General features: G+C 39.4%; 1 protein-coding gene across 1 annotated transcript in view; it reads left to right on the forward strand.

Moving 5' to 3' along the window:
* Nucleotides 1-18,697, forward strand: part of TRHDE (thyrotropin releasing hormone degrading enzyme) — a gene marked incomplete at both ends in the record, with an annotated part of 216,780 nt that overhangs the window by 182,652 nt on the left and 15,431 nt on the right. The window contains 3 exons of the mRNA XM_082497583.1: nucleotides 8,517-8,664; nucleotides 10,902-10,999; nucleotides 11,492-11,599. Coding sequence (XP_082353709.1) covers nucleotides 8,517-8,664; nucleotides 10,902-10,999; nucleotides 11,492-11,599 — 354 coding nt within the window. The remainder of the gene's footprint in view (nucleotides 1-8,516; nucleotides 8,665-10,901; nucleotides 11,000-11,491; nucleotides 11,600-18,697) is intronic.

Raw genomic sequence — 18,697 nt, forward strand, 5'->3', positions numbered from 1 at the left:
CTACCCTTCCCAACAAAATCATCAAGAAAAAAAAATAAATAACACTTTTAATGACTGAGTCATCTGAAATTGACCTCTATTAGCCCCTGAAATACATTCAAATTTCTTTAGTTAATTTAAGTGTGTGAATGACATACTTCTCAAAAACCAGGGTTTCATGATGATGAAAAACGTGACATACCTAACTTACTGCATAGTCTTAATTTTCAGCAGTAAGATTATTCCTTTTTATCTCGCACTACTCTTTTTTAATTCATTTTTTTTCATATGGGGAAGAAGAGGAAAGGAGAGATACTGAATTCCAGTTTGAAGGATTTTTTGTTGCATTTTTACAAACACAGGGTTTTAAGTTTGGGGGTTTTTGTCTGTTTTCAACAAAGGTGATTAATTCAAGTTAATATTAGCCTTTGCTTATGTGGCATCTCTAAAACTGTGCAAGATAATTTAAGCCACGTGATACTCTGATAATTACACTGAATTTGAACTATTCTTTGTAGGATGCTTCAAATGCTCTTGTGTGGAGTTGAATGTCACTTGAAGAGTCCTCAAATATTTTGCATGTAAGAAAACATGATAATAAGCAGGCTTCACTTAAAACTGTTGTACTCTCTGAATCCTTTGATGTTGGAGAGATTGAATACTGATTAAATTTAGTACTTAAACGGAGTTTGTAAGCCAAATGTTGCTGTTGTTTTTATCAAAGAGCAGATGTGCATTCCTGTCCTGTTTACGTGAAAGTCTGTAGCTGGTACAAATCATCATGCCTCCATTAAATCACTTTGGATGTCTTAGAAAAGCAGAGTCCTTATCTGGTCCTAAGTCAGCCCAGCCGTGGGAATGGAAGATGAGGTAGATCATTCTTTGATACTGGAGATCCTGGGGCCTTTTTTACAGGTTGCCTGTTAGTTTTCTATGAGAAAACATTCTTTTTCCAGCTTTCCTTGTTGAACATGGATGCCAGTCATCATAAGTTTTTAATCTTTGACTTCCCAGGCGTGCAGGAGTTGAATGTGAAATCTGTGAGTGCAAGAATTAGTTTCCCTGTTGCATGGGTCGCTTTGCTCAAGGTGTCAGGGCTCAACATACATGGTTTTACTCAGCTGCCAAAGAACTTCTGTTAAAACACTGTAGGAAGGAATATCCTGAACGCATCAGTTGGGCTCCAGTCCTTTGTAGGTCCAGAAGAAATGAATAGGGTTAGAAAAAGCCAGATACAGTTAAATGTGAACAGTCATTGGCATTAAATTTATCTGTTAATTATTCTAATTGACACACTTGACTTTAAAGGTAAAAGAATGAATCAATGAATAAGAATCCTAACTGTCCCTTTATGGGTTAATGAGTATAGTGTAATTATTCATAGAATCACAGAATTATAGAATGGTTTAGGTTGGAAGGGACCTTAAAAATCATCTAGCTCCAACCCCCCTGCCATGGGCAGGGACACTTCCCACTAGACCAGGTTGCTCAAAGCCCCATCCAGCCTGGCCTTAAACACCTCCAGGGATGGAGCTTCCACAACTTCTCTGAGCAACCTGTTCCAGTGCCTTACCATCCTCATAGTGGAAAATTTCTTCTTGATATCTAATCTAAATCTACCTTCTTCTAGTTAGAAGCCATTACCCCTCATCCTATCACTACATGTCCATGCAAAAAATGCCTCTCCAGCTTTTTTGTAGGCCCCCTTCAGATACTGGAAGGCTGCTATAAGGTCTCCCTGGAGCCTTCTCTTCTCCGGGCTGAACAACCCCAACTCTCTCAACCTGTCTTCATAGGAGAGGTGCTCCACTTGTCTGATCACCTTTGTGGCCCTCCTCTGGACCTGCTCTAATAGGTCCACATCCTTCTTGTGCTGCGGACTCCAAAGCTGGACGCAGTAGTCCAGATGGGGTTTCACGAGAGCAGAGTACAGGGGCAGAATCACCTCACTCAACCTGCTGGCCACACTTCTTTTGATGCAGCCCAGGATATGGTTGGCTTTCTGGGCTGTGAGTGCACATTGCTGGTTCATGTTGAGCTTCTCATCCAGCAACACACCGAGTCCTCCTCAGGGCTGCTCTCAATCCATTCTCAATCCCAGCCTTGTGCTTGGGATTGCCACGACCCAGGTCGCAGCATATATTGCACATGCACAGAAACAGAACTGAAGTTAATCTGAGTTGCACATCTATTTTCTGAAGAGCTGTGTTTCCCCCCTTCAAAATTACCCAGACAAAAAGCTTGGTTTACATATTTCTTAGGAAACAGACGATGCAGGGTGAGTTTTGAACCAACAGCAAGTAAATCACCTCATTTCCATTGTTTCAACAATGCAGACCAGTTTGCTGCCAGCTTGGATTTTCTAATTTTGATTTAAACACATGACTTATAATGACTTTGTTGGGTGGTGGGACTAAGGGATTTATGGTGCACTTGCATGTGGGACTCTCATCACTGTATGGCAACCCTGTCGTTTTTGTGACAGAGTCTGTTTGACTGGTGCTGGATTTATGATAGAAATAATTCAGAACAGAGTAATAATTTTCCCTTGGCAATTACACTACCATTTGGTACTTTGTCCCTAAGGGGAAAATGAATGTGCTGGGATCTGTCCATAAGTTCAGCGGCTCAGTGTAAAGAACAAATCAAGGTCAGAATGCAGCTGAATACACACGGATGTTTCATAATATCATCTAGATCTCCTGCCTTCATCTGCCTCATTAAAAGCTCATGTAAAGGAAAGTTTATTTTTGATTGCTGTGAGATTTTTAGCGGGAATTCTTTGTGAGGGATATTTCATTACCATATTGACTACTTTTTTTTTTCTGTTCATTGCCTCTTTTGTCTGTGACAATGGCCACCCTAGCAATTTCTTTAGTGTAAGCAGGATAAGTAAGGAAGGGTTGGTGCTTATGATATTATGTAATGTCATAAGCCACTTAATATATACATAACTTTTGAAAGGTCTCTTTCCACCTCTGCCCTTGTTGTAAAAATGGGATATCACCTTTTCACCACAGTTCATGGGCAGCCTCCTTAAACATGAAAAACCTGCAGGACCAGGATGCTTGTCTAGAGGTAATTTGTCTAATAATTAAAAGAGATCTCTCTGCTAGCCTGTCTTCCTGTTCTCCACTTCAGTTCAGCAGGCAACTGTGAAATTAGGAACACAGATGATAAGACAAACCTCATGTGGTGCCGTGTTTCTAACGCATGCCAAAATTCTCATGTGTAACAGTGACTACAGAATGATTGACGTGCTGATAAACTGATGGGTAAGGGCAATTATATAAAGAAGTCATAAAACAATGAAGCGTGTCAGATATGATCTTTTCGGTTAAATTTTGCTTTTGTAGTCATGTTTTTTAAATGACTCAGTATGGAGAAGGCTGGCTTAGAGATGGCTTGTAGGAGCTCTTTTTTAAGTCTGGGCTCCTTTCTGTGTCACTGGTGATGTCAGTCAAAACCCTTTAATCTGGAATACAATAAAGAGGGACCCCTGCTTTTTGTAGTTTATACTGAGGCTACATAAACAACAGTTAATTTTAGGACATGAAATGGATCCGTTGGTACTCTTCTGTGAATATTTAGAGGGCAAAACACCAGAGTTATAATATTCTTAATATTATGCCTCTGAAAAGAGGAGTACTGAAATTCTAGTGTTCCTAGGATATCCATTGCTAGAGGTCTGTATAAAAAAACCTAGACAAATTTCTGTCAGGACCGGCATTGGTATGAATCTGCTTTGGGTAGGGGAGAGTAGATGGGTTCTTAAAGTGGCTTCCAGCTTTTTCATTCCAGATGCTATAGGTGAAGTTTTGTAAACTTCTTAACCTGCACTTGAGAAATGCTTAACCTGAACATCAGTATGCATTCAGCTGCTGTTTATGAATCAACGCTGTTTGTTTTGACTATTCTATCTGTTAAGATACTTGCCAAGACTATCCCAGATTCCTCTGCAGATTTTTTTTGGTTGTAGATACGTGCTTGCTAAGATTCTCAGGTGGCTACTGGAGAAACAGTGTCACTGTTTCAGACCAGATGTAAGACTGGATGTCACAGTATTTCTGCGGTGTTTATGTTTGTCACCTGGTTTCAGTATAGCCCGTAATCAGTTATTCCCCAAGTGACAAACAATATTTCAATTTTCCTCTGATATGGCTAAGCTGGAAAAGAACTTTATCTCTTAGCCCTGGCTCTTGTGCACTTGGACTTTGGCAGGCAATATCTGATAGTACTTTTGCTGGGCTTTAAGGATAGCAATATGACTGATGGCTAAAAAGACACAAGAAAAATAAGGATTTCTGTCACTGACCTTCCAGTGACATTGTTGGAAGAGAGAGTGGCAAATCAAGCTGCATGTGTAGAGTATGTGCTTAACATGTTATACTCTGTAGTGCCTTTAAGTGAACATTTCCAGACAATTATATAACAGGAAAATTATTTTACATTTTTCCCTTTGATGGGAAGGTTGCCGCTGTTACTTTTCTTATTATTGTAATGATAATTGTTAAACATTTCTGTTTAACATCTCTACAGGTCTGTGTTTTTCCATCAGAATTCATAGAGATACTCAGAACAGTCTCATTCTGTGTTCTGCCTTCTTTCCTTCTCTTGGTTATTATCCTGCACACAAGTGATTTCACTTGGCAGTTGTCAGCCCGCTGGTGGTACGTGTTTGTCACTAGTCCTGTGACACTCGTGAGTCTGACTCTTCCTTCCTACTTTGAGGGATGCAAAAATTTTGCTTTTGCTGACCAGATCCTGTGTACCCGTCTTTGAACCAAGTTCTTCCAGGCTAGCGAAGGAGAATCCTAGAAGCATGGTAACACCCCTTGGCTGGTGAGTGAGTTTACCACTGTTCAAGTGAGCCAGTACATCTTGCTGGATGCGGTATCCCGTGGGAAAAGAACTCTTGAAATTGCTCTTAGCGCTGGACAAGCTTTTCGTGTAAAGTAAAATAACACGATGATACTAAAATACGAAGCTTAAGAAACCAGCTGCTGTGCTTTGTGAAGATGCAGAATGCTAGAGCGTAGCTCACCACTCAGTCACACTGCTTTGGAAGGTTTCTGTCTTCTGCTGACCTGGTTGTCACGATAGTCATGCTGCCTCCCAGGACAATTCACACAGGTCCTAGATCTGTGATCTGGATTTTAGGACTTTTATGGTTCATGGTTTATCTCTTTTATGGTTTAGGGTGAGAGCTTCTCTTTATATCCTATTTTGCCAACTATGAATGCCAAAATTTAGCAGCCTTAGTATTTGGCCTTACCCTTCCCAAACTCTTTCCTTTTTTTTTTTTTTGTGAATGAAAATGTTCCTCAGGCTTTTTAAGCTGTAGTATACATTTAATATTTTATAACATATGTGTTATTATTAGGTGTTTAAGAAAAGGGTAGATGAGCTGCTTAGGGACATGGTTTAGGAGTGGTGGTGTTTTTATCAGGGTAGGTTAATGGTTGGACTTGATGATCTTAAAGGTCCCTTCCAACCTCACTGATTCTATGATTCTATGATTCTATATACATTATATACCACATTTTGCACAAAAAAGTAAAGCAATGAATGTACTCATCATTACCTCTTGACAGAAACTATTCAATGGCAAAATAGCCTGGGAGTGCAGTGTATTTGCAATAAGAGGTTCATAAACATGGCTTCGTGGCTGAGGGTGAAAGAATAGGGCTATCATGGTTTTCTGTAGGTGTTCACACCATAAAACAGTGTAGAATGTAAAGAATATTCTGCCAAGGCAAAGTTCCCGAAGCACTTCTGTTTTCTCCAGGGAAGTGTTCCTATCTTAACTGCCACTGTAAAAGTATTTTAGACATGTCTCTACTCAAGTTCACTCAGAGGTCCAGCCTAGCAGCTGTACTTGAAGTACATATGCCCAACATGTGCTGACAGAGTTTAACGTTGATCATAGCAGCCATAACCACTTTCCCTCAAAATCATGATCTGAAGTGATGAATTTGTTGTCATTTATGTAACAATGTCATCCACAAGGACCTCCCCTCATCCCCATCCCTGCTCTCGGGGCTGATTCTGTTGATGTGAGGGGTTGATTTCGATGATACTGTGCATAAGCTCTTCAAGGGTCATACCCAGAAAAAGAAGGAAGTTCAGGAATAAACAGGAAAAACTCCGACTTTGCCAGAATCTGTTTTTGTGAGAAGGAATGTACCCTTAGGGAAACAATAGGAAAAGTGGGGGACAGGGGGAGAGGCAGGCAGAATTGAATGGGCTGATAAATTCGGAAGTCAGAAGCAGTGAGTGATGAGAGTAACAGTTTCTGTTGGGAACATGGTGAGTATCAGCTAAGAATCACAATTTTGAAACTGATTAGGATGGCCAAGAGCTCAGGAATAAGACAGAGATCTCCCCGAGTTCACTTCTTTTGTGTCTTCGTGGAGAAGTTAAGCTTAAAAAGAAATGATCTGGTTTTTTTTTCAGTGAAGATTTTTCTTTTGAGTTTAGCATAGAGAGATTTAATTTTGGAAGCGTGATCCTAATGTCCATTAGTGCAGCTATAATAAATATTCATCTGTTTATTCCTAAAGCCGCATGTTTCCTAGAGCTATTCCTCTTGTTACTTACTCTACACTTTCTCACGTCAATCAAATTATCAGTAACAATAATCACAAATCCCATTAGGAACTAATTACATATATGCAACTGTAAGCTTGTTTACCTCTTTGCTAACATTATCTCCAAGATTTTTAACTGCAGTTAATCCAGCTTGCTTCTGGCCCCGTTAATTATGGGTACTCATCTTTACGAAGTGTTAAGACCTAGCACTCATCTTAATGATATTCTGCGGCTTCAGAAATAAGAAGGACCTGTAAAATGGAGTAACTTTCTCTGTCTTCAGATGCATTGAACTCTGTCCACCACACTCTCTGAGAGCTCCACCATTCTCATTTCATACGTGCTCAATTCCTGAGTGACACAGTGAGCTCCCCAAGTGATCTTGTTTTTTCTTGTTTGAGTATGTGCTGTAACTGGAGTTGAGAACGGACCCTTGCTGACAAAAGGTGGGCAACCATGACATGAAGCAGACTGGAGAGTGGGTCATCATAAGGATATGGGATAAATACTTTTGAAAGATGTTGCATGAACTCACTTCTTTCCCGAGAAGATGAAGGAAACAGGGTGTGATTCTTTCAATAGAGAGTGTGAAAAACAATGGCTTGTGTGGATGTGGTGCACCTTGCAAGGAAACTATGGATTTGAACCATATCAAAAAGAAGAATATATTTCAAATATTTCAGCAAAGTAGTTTTTATATGCTGTTAGAACTGAGATAAATTTATATCAAGATGTACGTACTGATTCATTTCCATAATAAACTGTGTAATTTTCTTTGTTTGCTATATGCATGCATCTCTTCTCCAGACACTGTCAGAAATTAAGGGAAACATTTGCAACCAACAAGGAGAGAAATAGTCTATGAAGATATGTCATACTGTAGCCTGTGTTAAAGTGAAGCTTGTGGAATCCAACTTGCTGACTTTAAGTGTTTAATGAAAATAGAATCATTATCTCCTCTCTAGGCAGATAGAGAACTCCTTTGGGATTTAAACACACGCATCAGGAGAGGAATAGACCTGTGTGTTTCTGGAAAGTTCACACCCACAGGGTTACACTTTGTTTCTGCAGTCTGGGTAGTTAAGAAAAAATGCTGTTCTGAAAAAGAAAATGACAGCAAATCCTAACGCTTGATGTTTCCAGTACTGTTTTAAAAAGCAGCTTTAAAATGCTTGTGTCTGTATTGCACTTTACTTGTAAAGCTATTAATTTAAAAAGCCTGCCTGAAACCCTGCTAAACTCTTTCCCTTGCAGGGAAAGGTCTTTTATGACTGTAAAAGAATGGGGCAAAATTCTAGATGATTGATTTATAAACACCGGAAAAAAACATAGTTTATGTGGAAAGTGGTGAAACATCCTTAACCAAAGTGATGTCACTGAATGCCACTTCAGTTTAACAAAATAAGACATTCCAAAATGGCTTAAGGTGGATAGAAGACAAGGTAGCTCTAATGGAGAGAGAAAAGACTGGGGAGGAGAACTGTGAAACTAAAGGATGCTTTTTCTCTATTAGTTCTTCCCAGTTGCCCATGGCCAGTAGAAATGTTCTCTGAAGCAAAATGCCTTGGGTTGTTGATTTTATGCAACTTTTTGTCGTACAAATCAGCAAAGCAGCACTTTCCTTTTGTTTTTTCTTTTTCCTTTTTTTTTTCATTGTTCATGTCTTTTATAGCCAAAGGAATCCATAAAAAGTAGATGTAACTTGACTAATTTTCTTTCATGTGTGTTCATGCCTTCCTTCATCCAATAAGTACTCTTGCACATGTGTTGGGAGAGACTGTGAGTTGCTGTTTTTTATAAGGTTGACTTTTATGTCATTATAATGTGATGAGTTTATCATGTTTTTCTGCCTTTTAATTACATTTGGAAAAAAAAAAAAGTCTTTTTTTTCCTCATCATGTATCTTCTGGAAAAAAAAAGTAATACTAACTTCTTTTATTTTGCAGAGCTGGTTATTTGCCTCAGAATATTCCTTTGGAGATTATCAGATACCTTTCAGAGGAGAAGGATTTTCTGCCTTGGCATGCTGCCAGCCGAGCTCTTTATCCTCTAGATAAATTGTTGGATCGGACAGAAAACTACAACATCTTTAATGTAAGAGATGCAGTGCTCCCTCCTTCCCACCCTCCTTTCCTCCCTCCCTCCCTTCCGCCTTTCCTCCTTTCCTCCTCTCCTTCATTCTTTCTCTCTCCCTTCTGTCTCCCTCTCTCTCTCTTTTTTCCTTTCTTTTCTTGCTTTCTCTTGCTCTCTCTCCTTTCATTGCCAAGAGTTGAACTATTCCCCAGTTAGATACTGTAAATGACCTAGGGATATTAGCTTTCTTGCTAGTTATTCTTTATTTAAACATAGCAATTGTCAAGCTTTGGTTCATTTGCATTTGAACAGTGATAACTGTTGTTTGAGGCGTATGTGATTAGTAGAAGGAAAGGTAATTATCCCTCCTATAAAATGACAAATAAAGTATTTCCCTTAAAAGAGCCAAAGTAATCTATTTCAAGATTTTCTTTTTTGAGGAGCCCCACAGCGGTATTTAGATTGAATCCCAAGCTCAGCAAGGATACCCATTGCAGGCACAACGGAACAGGATGCATGTAACTGAAGTAAAGATCTGTAGTCATTATTTCATCCAAAAAGTCATGGTAAATTCAGTGCAGTTACCTTAATTAACAGGATTAGATCACCATTGAATTAAAAACCCATTCATAATTGGGTCCGAAGGGTAACATCTAGCGGTAGATAATTAAGATAGACATGACAAACATTTTACCTGAAATAAAAAAAAATAATAAATCCTAGCTACGTGAAGCATGCTTGATGAACTACACAGGATTTGATTGCAGCCAGTGGCAATTATAAACTCTTGGGATTTTTATTCATTATGAATGTTATATAGTCTACATATTTTCACTGGCCAACGTACTGTAATTTTCTGTAATTTTTGTAAAGCCTTCAAATGAAGGAACTCTCTAAAGCCTGAGATGCTTAAAGGGGCTTTTTTCTTCTTAAACATGTATTTGGTTGCGTGTGTGTGTTTCCAGAGACACCCATGCTCAGAAAGCAGGAAGCTAGAGGTGGCTGGATGTATGTATATATGTAGAAGTACATACATATATATGTACACACACACACACACAGAGCTACCTGCTGCCATGGGAAATTATTTTTGTAGAACATATACTACAGATTGATAAAGACACATTGAGATTCTTTCTTTATGAACCTACTACGTGGACCTACATGCAAACCTGAGCCATAATATAAAATAATGTGGAAATAACTTGCATGTTTAGTCTGTTGTTAACTGCATGGAAAAATTCTTACAAGTCTGCCATTGCTATTTCACTTTTAAACATGACTCTGTAAAGAGAACACAATTTTAATAAAATAAAATTCATGGCTGGGTTGTGTTTTATCACTACTGATGAGAGCTTTGAAAGCAGAGGTGATAGCAGAGGAAATAAAAAGTCTTTTTAGTCACAGAATAACGTATCTGCTAGAGAAAGCTGCACTATGAATCTCCTTTTGTGTTGACATCATATATACATGCCTGTGCATCCACAATAATAAAATAGATGCTCTCCTATGTGGTTCATTATATCTCAGTTCTCTTCTTTAAATTAGTAAATTCCACTGACAAAAGATTACACTGAATACAATGACAGTGATTTTCTTCACGACCGACCAGAATATGTAAACATGTTTCCTGTGTAAAAAGTAAAAGTAAGCTAAAATGTATCTTGGGCTTGTTTTGTTCTTTAAGCACACAAAGAACCTAAACTTAAAACATGGTGTCATTAAATGTACAAAGTTCATTTGCAGCCACATTGTTTGGTATTCTGAAGTCAATTGACTGTACCTACATAACATTTTTGCCATGACTATGGCTATTAAAAAAATATTCTTTTAAAAGTGAACATGCATGGTGTAGTTGAGATTTGCCATAGAGTAGAAATTAAGCTGTTGACACTCCTGCAACTTCTCAGCTGTGTATTTTGAGTTCCAAATAGCATGTAAGAAACTATTCTTAAATTGATGGAGTTTATAACAATAAATTGTCTTATCCTAGACGTCTAATCAAATAGCTGTTCTATAGATTACTTCTCACTATAGCAGTGAAGGAGGATTATATGTGGATATGTTGCTTTGCTAAATGCAAATCAAAATATTTGGAAAGTCGGACATTACTTGAAGGTAAAAAGAGATAAAAACTCAATAGTCAATAGTATTTAAATTTCAAATAAAAATTAATTTTTATTTGAAATTGTTAATGTTATTTACTGTTAATGTAATTTAATGTTAACGTTAAATATATATTTTTTTTTTCTCCTCAGGAGTATATTTTAAGACAAGTTGCATCAATGTATCTCAAGCTTGGATGGCCAACGAATAATTTAAACAAATCGCTTGTTCAAGCATCATACCAACATGAGTACTGTTATATTTCTTTTTTTATTGTTTGTTTGTGTGATATAGTTGTGATAATGCACTCTCCTAAAATTTGGTGTCATCTTGGTGTCATACTTTCCTAACTCTGTCGTCCTTCTGTTTTCCCTTCTTGGGTTAGAGGGAGAGCAACACGATGCTGTGAGATGAATTCCGTTTTCCTGAGTTTAGAGAACATGATTTCCTAAACCTTAATTTAATATTTGACTGCACTGGATATTTAAGAACTTGGACTCATGTGACCACAGGGGTCAGGAAGAGCGCATGAGTGTAAATGGGGGCTGGTTTTGGTCCATGACCTTTCTTTAGTTGTTGCCACAGCTGAAGGCATTAAGTTGACACTGAGATTTGTATAGCTGGACAATCTCCGATATGTTGCCCAACTATCAGTTGCTGCCACAGTTGTAAGAAACAGCTTTTTGTAAACATCCAAAGACATTCATTAATGCAGCCTTATTGCTTTCTTTAATTTGGACAGAGAGTTGCGTCGGGAAGTCATCATGTTGGCCTGCAGCTTCGGTAACAAACACTGTCACCAGCAGGCTGCAACGTTAATCTCGGATTGGATTTCTAGCAATAGGAACCGGTAAGTAGAACTGAAATGTGTGTTTCCCATTGCTCCTTCTCAGAGGCAATACAGCTGGCATGGTCTTCTCCTCCTGCCGGCCCCCATCCGCAGAGCCCTGTTCTGCAGTGGTATGGGAGGAAGCAGAGGTCACTGGCTGTTATTTAAAAACGTCTGTGGGGCTCCAGAGTGAATTATTTGACTTTGCATGTATGAGTGGGCGAAGGGGACACCCGTGTAGCCTCTGCTCACTCCTGATAAATTGCTGTCAGATAATTATATGCTAGAAGGTGAGAAGATGGGTTTTAAGGAGAGGTTAAAGGAAGAAAGATGAGTGAACGCCGCACTGGCAGACAAACACAGAGCCTGTGTCAAGGCAAGGGAGCAAAAGACGCAGAGTGATTAAAGAAGTGAGAGAGGTTAGAGGCAGAAGGACTGAGAAGTAAGAAAGGAGATGAAACAATGTGTTTGCGGGAAATGTTATGAAGTACTTAAGGGTGAAGACTTGGAAATTAATGTGATTCAGGAATACATGGAAAAGCTTATGTAAGGTTTCAGAGAGGGGATAAATGGTAGCTGATGTGTTGAGTATTAGCAGCACTGTAGTGGTTTGACAGCAAATATGTGAGTTAGGCTGTCCAGACTCAGGTTTACTCAGCTGAGGCAAGGCAACACAGGCTGTGGATAGTGTATGAAGTTTATCTTTCAAAGGTGAGCATCTAAGAAATGTTAAATTACTGAAACTACAAATATTTAAGTATGTAGTGGTCTATGGACAATAAGTACAGAGTATAGGTTGAGACCACAACTTCCTGAGAAAGAATGGTGGATTTTCTGATTATGTGGAATATGGGTGTAAAAGTATTTGCATAAGTATATCACATGATATTTCAGTTTAAAGGAAAATAATCTACTTTTAAGTAACAAAGAAAAAGAGAAGAGAAAAAGTCTTACGTTTGTAGTCCCAATCTTGCATTAGCTCTGCAAAAGGGTCAGATCTGTATAGACATATAGGCATGTAGGATTTTTCAAAGACATCTTGGGCCAATCAGGTATTTGTTTGCAATTAAAATATGTCTGTCTGTTTTTGTAATCTTTGAAAATCCTTTACGGGCATACCCAGTTACATAATTAGCTGAGTGTCTTTTAAAACCAGCCATGAACTGAGCATGAATGGAAATTGCATTCCTATATGACTTTGAAACTTCTGAAAAAAATTTATCTTGAAACTGTGATTATGTACCTTTAAATAAGATGTGTGTGTGATGGAGAGGGTTTTGTTTAAGATGATACCAGGTATATTTACTCTGAAATATATACCCCAGTGTTTTATATGATTTTTTATCGTCAGCAGCAACAATCAGTATGAAACTATTCAAAGAGGAGATTAAAGAGAAAGAATCATTGGAAACAATCTGCAAAAGTAATTTACTTAGATATTCGTTTTCAAAATTAGTTAATTAGACAGAGCACCATCTATTAGCATGCACAGCAGTAGATTATTCAGTGTTAAAAAGCTGTCACCCTGCAAAGCTTTCTCCTACCCTGCAACTTCATCCTTTCCAACAGAACTGAAGAAGGAGGGATCAGGAAAAAAAAAAAAAGCTTATTGCTTTACTAACAATAGCAAGAGAGGAAAGGAATAGATTTAAGAAGCCACCTGAAGATTCATCTTAGCCTTTCTATGGGCCATTCTTGGGAGCGCAGGATTGTGGATGCCAGCATATGACGAATATTATGATAAAAGCATCACAGCAGGGCAAAGGAAGAGAATGGCTGCTAAGTTAAAGCAGCGCATTTCTCCAAAGGAACTGCACTCTTTTGAAAAATAGCCGCAACAAATAATGTAATTACAGAATACAGATTGACAGTCAGCTGATAAATAGGGTTGCAACTTGCAAAGAGGACAGAGACATGCTTTTATTTATTTCTTAAGATTATAGGATTTGTTCAGTTCTCCACCGCAGAATTTACCAGGCGCTCTTCTCAGAGCAATCTCACATACTGAATGTAACTAACATATGAGCGGTCTCACTTCACGTCTACTTACATTGAAACGACATCGCAAAGGCTACTAGTAATAGCAGCTCGCTAGACGTAAAATCAGCTTGTGTTTCACAGTAACACCATTTGTAGGGGCCTGTCAAGGTTCTCTCAGGAATGTTCGGATTCCTGCTGCATCAGAGGTACCCCGTATCGCCTTTGCTCAGTTTAAACCAGCTCAGACTGAAACCTGAAAATAAAGCAGGGGCTGTTTTCCCTGCTTTTCCATCAAGAAAATGATGCTGATTTTACAATTAGAATTTAATTAACATGGTGTTTGAGTCATGCCTCTGCCTCTTCTAGCATTTCAGAGACAATAGGTAGCTCAAGTGCAAAGGGCAAGCAGGTAAGTACAGGATACATGCAGAGAGCACATCCAACAGGTGCCATTTTGTATTCTTTCTCATCAGTCAGGTGTTTTTCTCAGTTTGATGCCCATAACAGCTGTTTGTGAATTTGCTGCAAACAGCACCTCCAAATCTGCAGGAATCCCTCGGAGCTTGTTTCCTCACAAAGCAGGGGAAACTCATGATGCTTATCTTTCTCCAGACTTCTCTGACAACTCCTGGTGAGGAAAGCTGGTGACAGGTACAGAAACTATATGTATCCTTGCCCGTTCCACCCCTTATCAACACTAAGTAAAGTTGTATCTGCTGAAAACGACTCTAAAAGTTCTTGTAGATGCCCTTCGCTCTTCTGAAACAGACCAAAGACATTGACTGATGCATTGCAGAAAGCCTGGTGGTCTCAGTGGGTTTGCATAGCCAGAGCACGAAGATAGAGTTGCAGAGAGCTCAGAGATATTTTTATACACAATATAATTTGAGTTTGACTATGAGAGTAAAAATAAAGGCTAATTTGCAACCTTTCCACCCATCCCCTCCCAAAAACCTTGTTCTGGAAGATGAGTTGTTTCGTACAATGAGCTAATTCACAAGCAGTGCATGTTGGAAGGAACACGCATTCTTCAAAGCAGTAGACCCCAAAATGAGACTAGGGAATTGGGCTTGTGTCCCAAGATTCTAATCAGTACAAAACTAGGGTAATATTAAATTAATATGTGGTATTAAATACCACATGAATGCACAGGCAGTAAATCACGTAAAGGAGGTTTTTGATTCCCTGGCAGTTACTGCAGTTAAAGTTCAAATAATCATAACAGAGAATGTGCGATTAATAATACTGTACAAATGCTAAAATGCATAACTTTTGAGCCACGTTTTTAATCTATGGCTTTTTAGAACTTCTTTTGAAATGTTTTTTCTCTTTTACTTGTAGCATTCAATTATGGATAAAGTGTGGGTTTATAAACAAATACAGTACTATCTAACTCTGTTTTACCAGGATATGCCTACAGTTGCTGTGGTTTCTAGTAATTATATTTAGTCTGTTGGGTCCAGAAATTAATTACCATCTACTCTTAACTGTAGAGGATTGAAATAATCATAATAATCAGTTACTGTTTGTGCTTTGTAATTACACGTTCTTTACTGTGCAAATAATTTGCCACTGTTCGCCGAGGAAAAATAATGGTCATTCATAGCACAAAGCCAGAGGTCTTCTTTGTGTTTCCAGCACAGTTTGAAAAAAGCCATTAGATTTCCAACTGTAGCACTTGCAGATTTTCTTATGGAATTAGTAAAAAAAATGAACTATACCTGTGATTTGCAACATTAGCCTCCATGCGTGAAAGTGGAAGTCAGCTGAGAGGCTTGAAGACTTGAATTTCTAAAGTGACTTAGGTGTTGCAGTGCTTCATCTTTACATGCCTGGCTCACAGGGCAGAATCAGATGCTTGGAGCTATGCTTCCTAGAGGGGATTTGGCAACCTCTAAATGAAGTTGGTGGCAGCCACTATGTTGAGTGAAGACCCTCTTAACATGAGACTGCTACGAGAGGGTGGGCCCTCTTAGAGTCCAGCACTGCAGGTAGAAAGATACCTACATCAAATGAATATGTAAACGGTGATCATAGAGTTAGGGGTTCTTGCGAAAGATGCCTTTCAAAAGTGTCCCCGAAGCAGGAAAAGGTCTGCTCCTTTTCTTTTCCCTCGCACTGGCAGAGAACCTGCTGCTCAACCCCCTTTTAAACGGTAGTTCGGCGATTGTGGTAGAGCTGCAGTTACGTACCTCAGCCCTGCATCTTCCACATTCAGAAGACCACCCTGATGACCTCTCTGTTAGGTGTTTCGGACAGTATTAAGACACCGCAACATACTTTCCTCCTCTAGTTGAAGCTTAGCCACTGGGATTTACTTCATTAGCAATAGAAATAATACAGCTTTCCAGCCTAAAGGTGAGATCGTTCATCTGAGGGAGGGAGGCTTGAGTACCTGAAATATCAGGATTGGTTAGTGTGCCAAGCTGGTATTGCTCACTACCATGTTTGCAGGGCAAAACATGATGCTAAAACAGGGAACATAACTCTACAAAAGAAGTTTGGCTCTACAAGGAGCAAACCAAACACATAACGTCACATGTAGAGAAGTCTATAAGAAGACATCTGGTTGTACTGGTCTAGGAATTGATATCATATTTAAATCCTTGCAATTGTTAAAAAAGAAGTGATTATTTCTTTCAGCTGAAAATCTGAGATTAGATTTCAAGGTATGTCTTACTGTCTTTTTAATCAATGAATTTAAGTAATTTTGCTCTTTTTAAATTGCTGATGGCACATTTTGCTTGAAACTCTGCATTGAATTCTGACTTGATAGTTGACATGAAGGCGAACATTTTCACTCTCTTAAGTTGGGATATATGCTACTCCTGTATTGGAGCAATGGAAACCCTTGAACTTCCATGCTGATGTTCAGAAGACTACAAACCTAGTAGAAAACGTATAAGCATGTTGAAATTTCCCTTGTAGTTTGAGAATGTAAGGTTACTGGGATTTAGTCAACAGCAGAATGCTGTACAAGAGAAGCTACTGTTGGCTGAAAATTAAGATGTTTGCTTCTACCTTCATTTAACTGAGCTCATCCCTGTGAAGCTCTTTCATGTGTGAAGAAATACATTATTCACACTCCTTAGATGTAACAGCGTTGTGGTTCAGCCTAAAAAATTAACAGAATTACCATACAATGCCTGCCTAAGCTTGAGAATCAGCCTTGTTAACCCCTTTAACCTTCACTGCGCATCTATTCTGAAAGAAAAACATGTCTCTAAGAGGATTAGCATTTTCAGACTTTCTGCCTTGGATAGACTGAGTAAACGTGTATTTCTGAGGTTCAGGAAAGAATATGTGGAGAGCTGCAGTCTATAAACTCCTGACAGGAGATATCATAACAGCGGGTAGCATGTAAATAGATTCTCCGATGGCTCAAAGCATAACTTATCCATAGCCACAAGCGTGTTTTGGCAAACCTCTCCGTGGGTACAGGCGTGATTTTCTTCCAGCTACTGTTACCATCCATCAGCTACAGGTTGCCACGTCCACGTTTCTGCTGGCAAAGTAGACTGTGGATGTATGCTCGCTTGAGGCAGTTAGACAGGATAGCGTGAACATGTGAACATGTGAGAGAGCTGCTTTGAACTGAGACGGCTGATTTTGCCTTCAGCAGAAAAGGGAGTGCTTGTGTTCTGGTTCTGTTAGTAGAGCTGTGGCGGTGCTATTCTTTTGCTAATATACAAAAGTGAGCAGTGGGAGATGACAGTATTGCATCAGACACAATTACGTGGCGATGTTTCTCTTAAGATGTTACTAGACCCGTTGGAAAGCCCCTGGCGACTCATAGTCACTTCAGTTTGCTCTTACTTTTTTCTTCTTTAGAAATGTATTACATTGCTATTTATTGGTTGCTGCCTTCTAAATGGAAACAAAGTACCTTAATTAATTGCCTCAGTACCCCACAGTAAATGCATTTGATTGATCTGGGCTTCATATCACTTTGGGGTGATTTTACGTTTAATGCAGTTTTTACTATTTTTACTGTTATTCTTCTGTCACAAGCACTCTGATCAGTTTTGTTTACTTGGAATACTGACTTGCAGATGTCATCAATTGAAAAAAATGGGAAAATCCAGTATTTGAGCACATCAGACTTATGTAAACTGAGGGTTGCATTCTGATGTCTGCAAATTTGTTGTCCTTTGTCCTTGCACCTGTTATGCTGACCTTAGGGTTGATGACAATCTGCTAATCTTTGATCAATGGAGCTAAACTCACTACACTATTTGATAAGTAGATCTAATGTTCAATACTTAGCTTCTAACACTTTTTTCTTTTTTTTTTTGCAATTCTGAGTGTACGTTCAGTCTACACTTTCTAACACAAGAGGTAGGAAGGCATGGGTTTTCTTTTTTTTATTTTTTATTTTTCTTATTTAAGGAAAGCAATGCTCAAATGCAAGTGCAAGGTCCTGCACCTGGGGAGGAAGAATGCCAGGCACCAGTACAGGTTAGGGGCGGACCTGCTGGGAAGTAGCTCGGAGGAGAAGGATCTGGGGGTTGTGGTAGACAGTAAATTATCCATGTCCCAGCAATGTGCCCTTGTTGCCAAAAAGGCCAATGGAATCCTGGGCTGCATAGGGAAGAGTGTGGCGAGTAGGTCGAGGGAGGTCATTCTCCCCCTCTACTCGGCACTGGTGAGGCCACAACTGGAATACTGTGTCCAGTTTTGGGCTCCCCAGTTCAAAAGGGACAGGGAACTGCTGGAGCGAGTCCAGCGAAGAGCAACTAAGATGATTAAGGGCTTGGAGCATCTGCCTTATGAGGAAAGGCTGAGAGAGCTGGGACTCTTTAGCCTGGAGAAGAGAAGGCTGAGGGGAGACCTTATTATGGCATACAAGTATCTAAAGGGTGGGTTGAAGGAGGATGGAGCCAGGCTCTTTTCAGTGGTTCCCAGTGACAGGACGAGGGGTAACGGACACAAGTTAGAACATAGGAAGTTCCGTTCAAATACACGGAAACACTTCTTTACGGTGAGGGTGACGGAGCACTGGCACAGGCTGCCCAGGGAGGTTGTGGAGTCCCCTTCTCTGGAGATTTTCAAGACCCGCCTGGATGCAGTCCTGAGTAATGTGCTCTGGGCAATCCTGCTTTGGCAGGGGAATTGGACTAGATGATCTCTAGAGGTCCC

This window comes from Vanellus vanellus, assembly GCF_965231255.1.
Source record: "Vanellus vanellus genome assembly, chromosome: 1".
NCBI lineage: Eukaryota > Metazoa > Chordata > Aves > Charadriiformes > Charadriidae > Vanellus > Vanellus vanellus.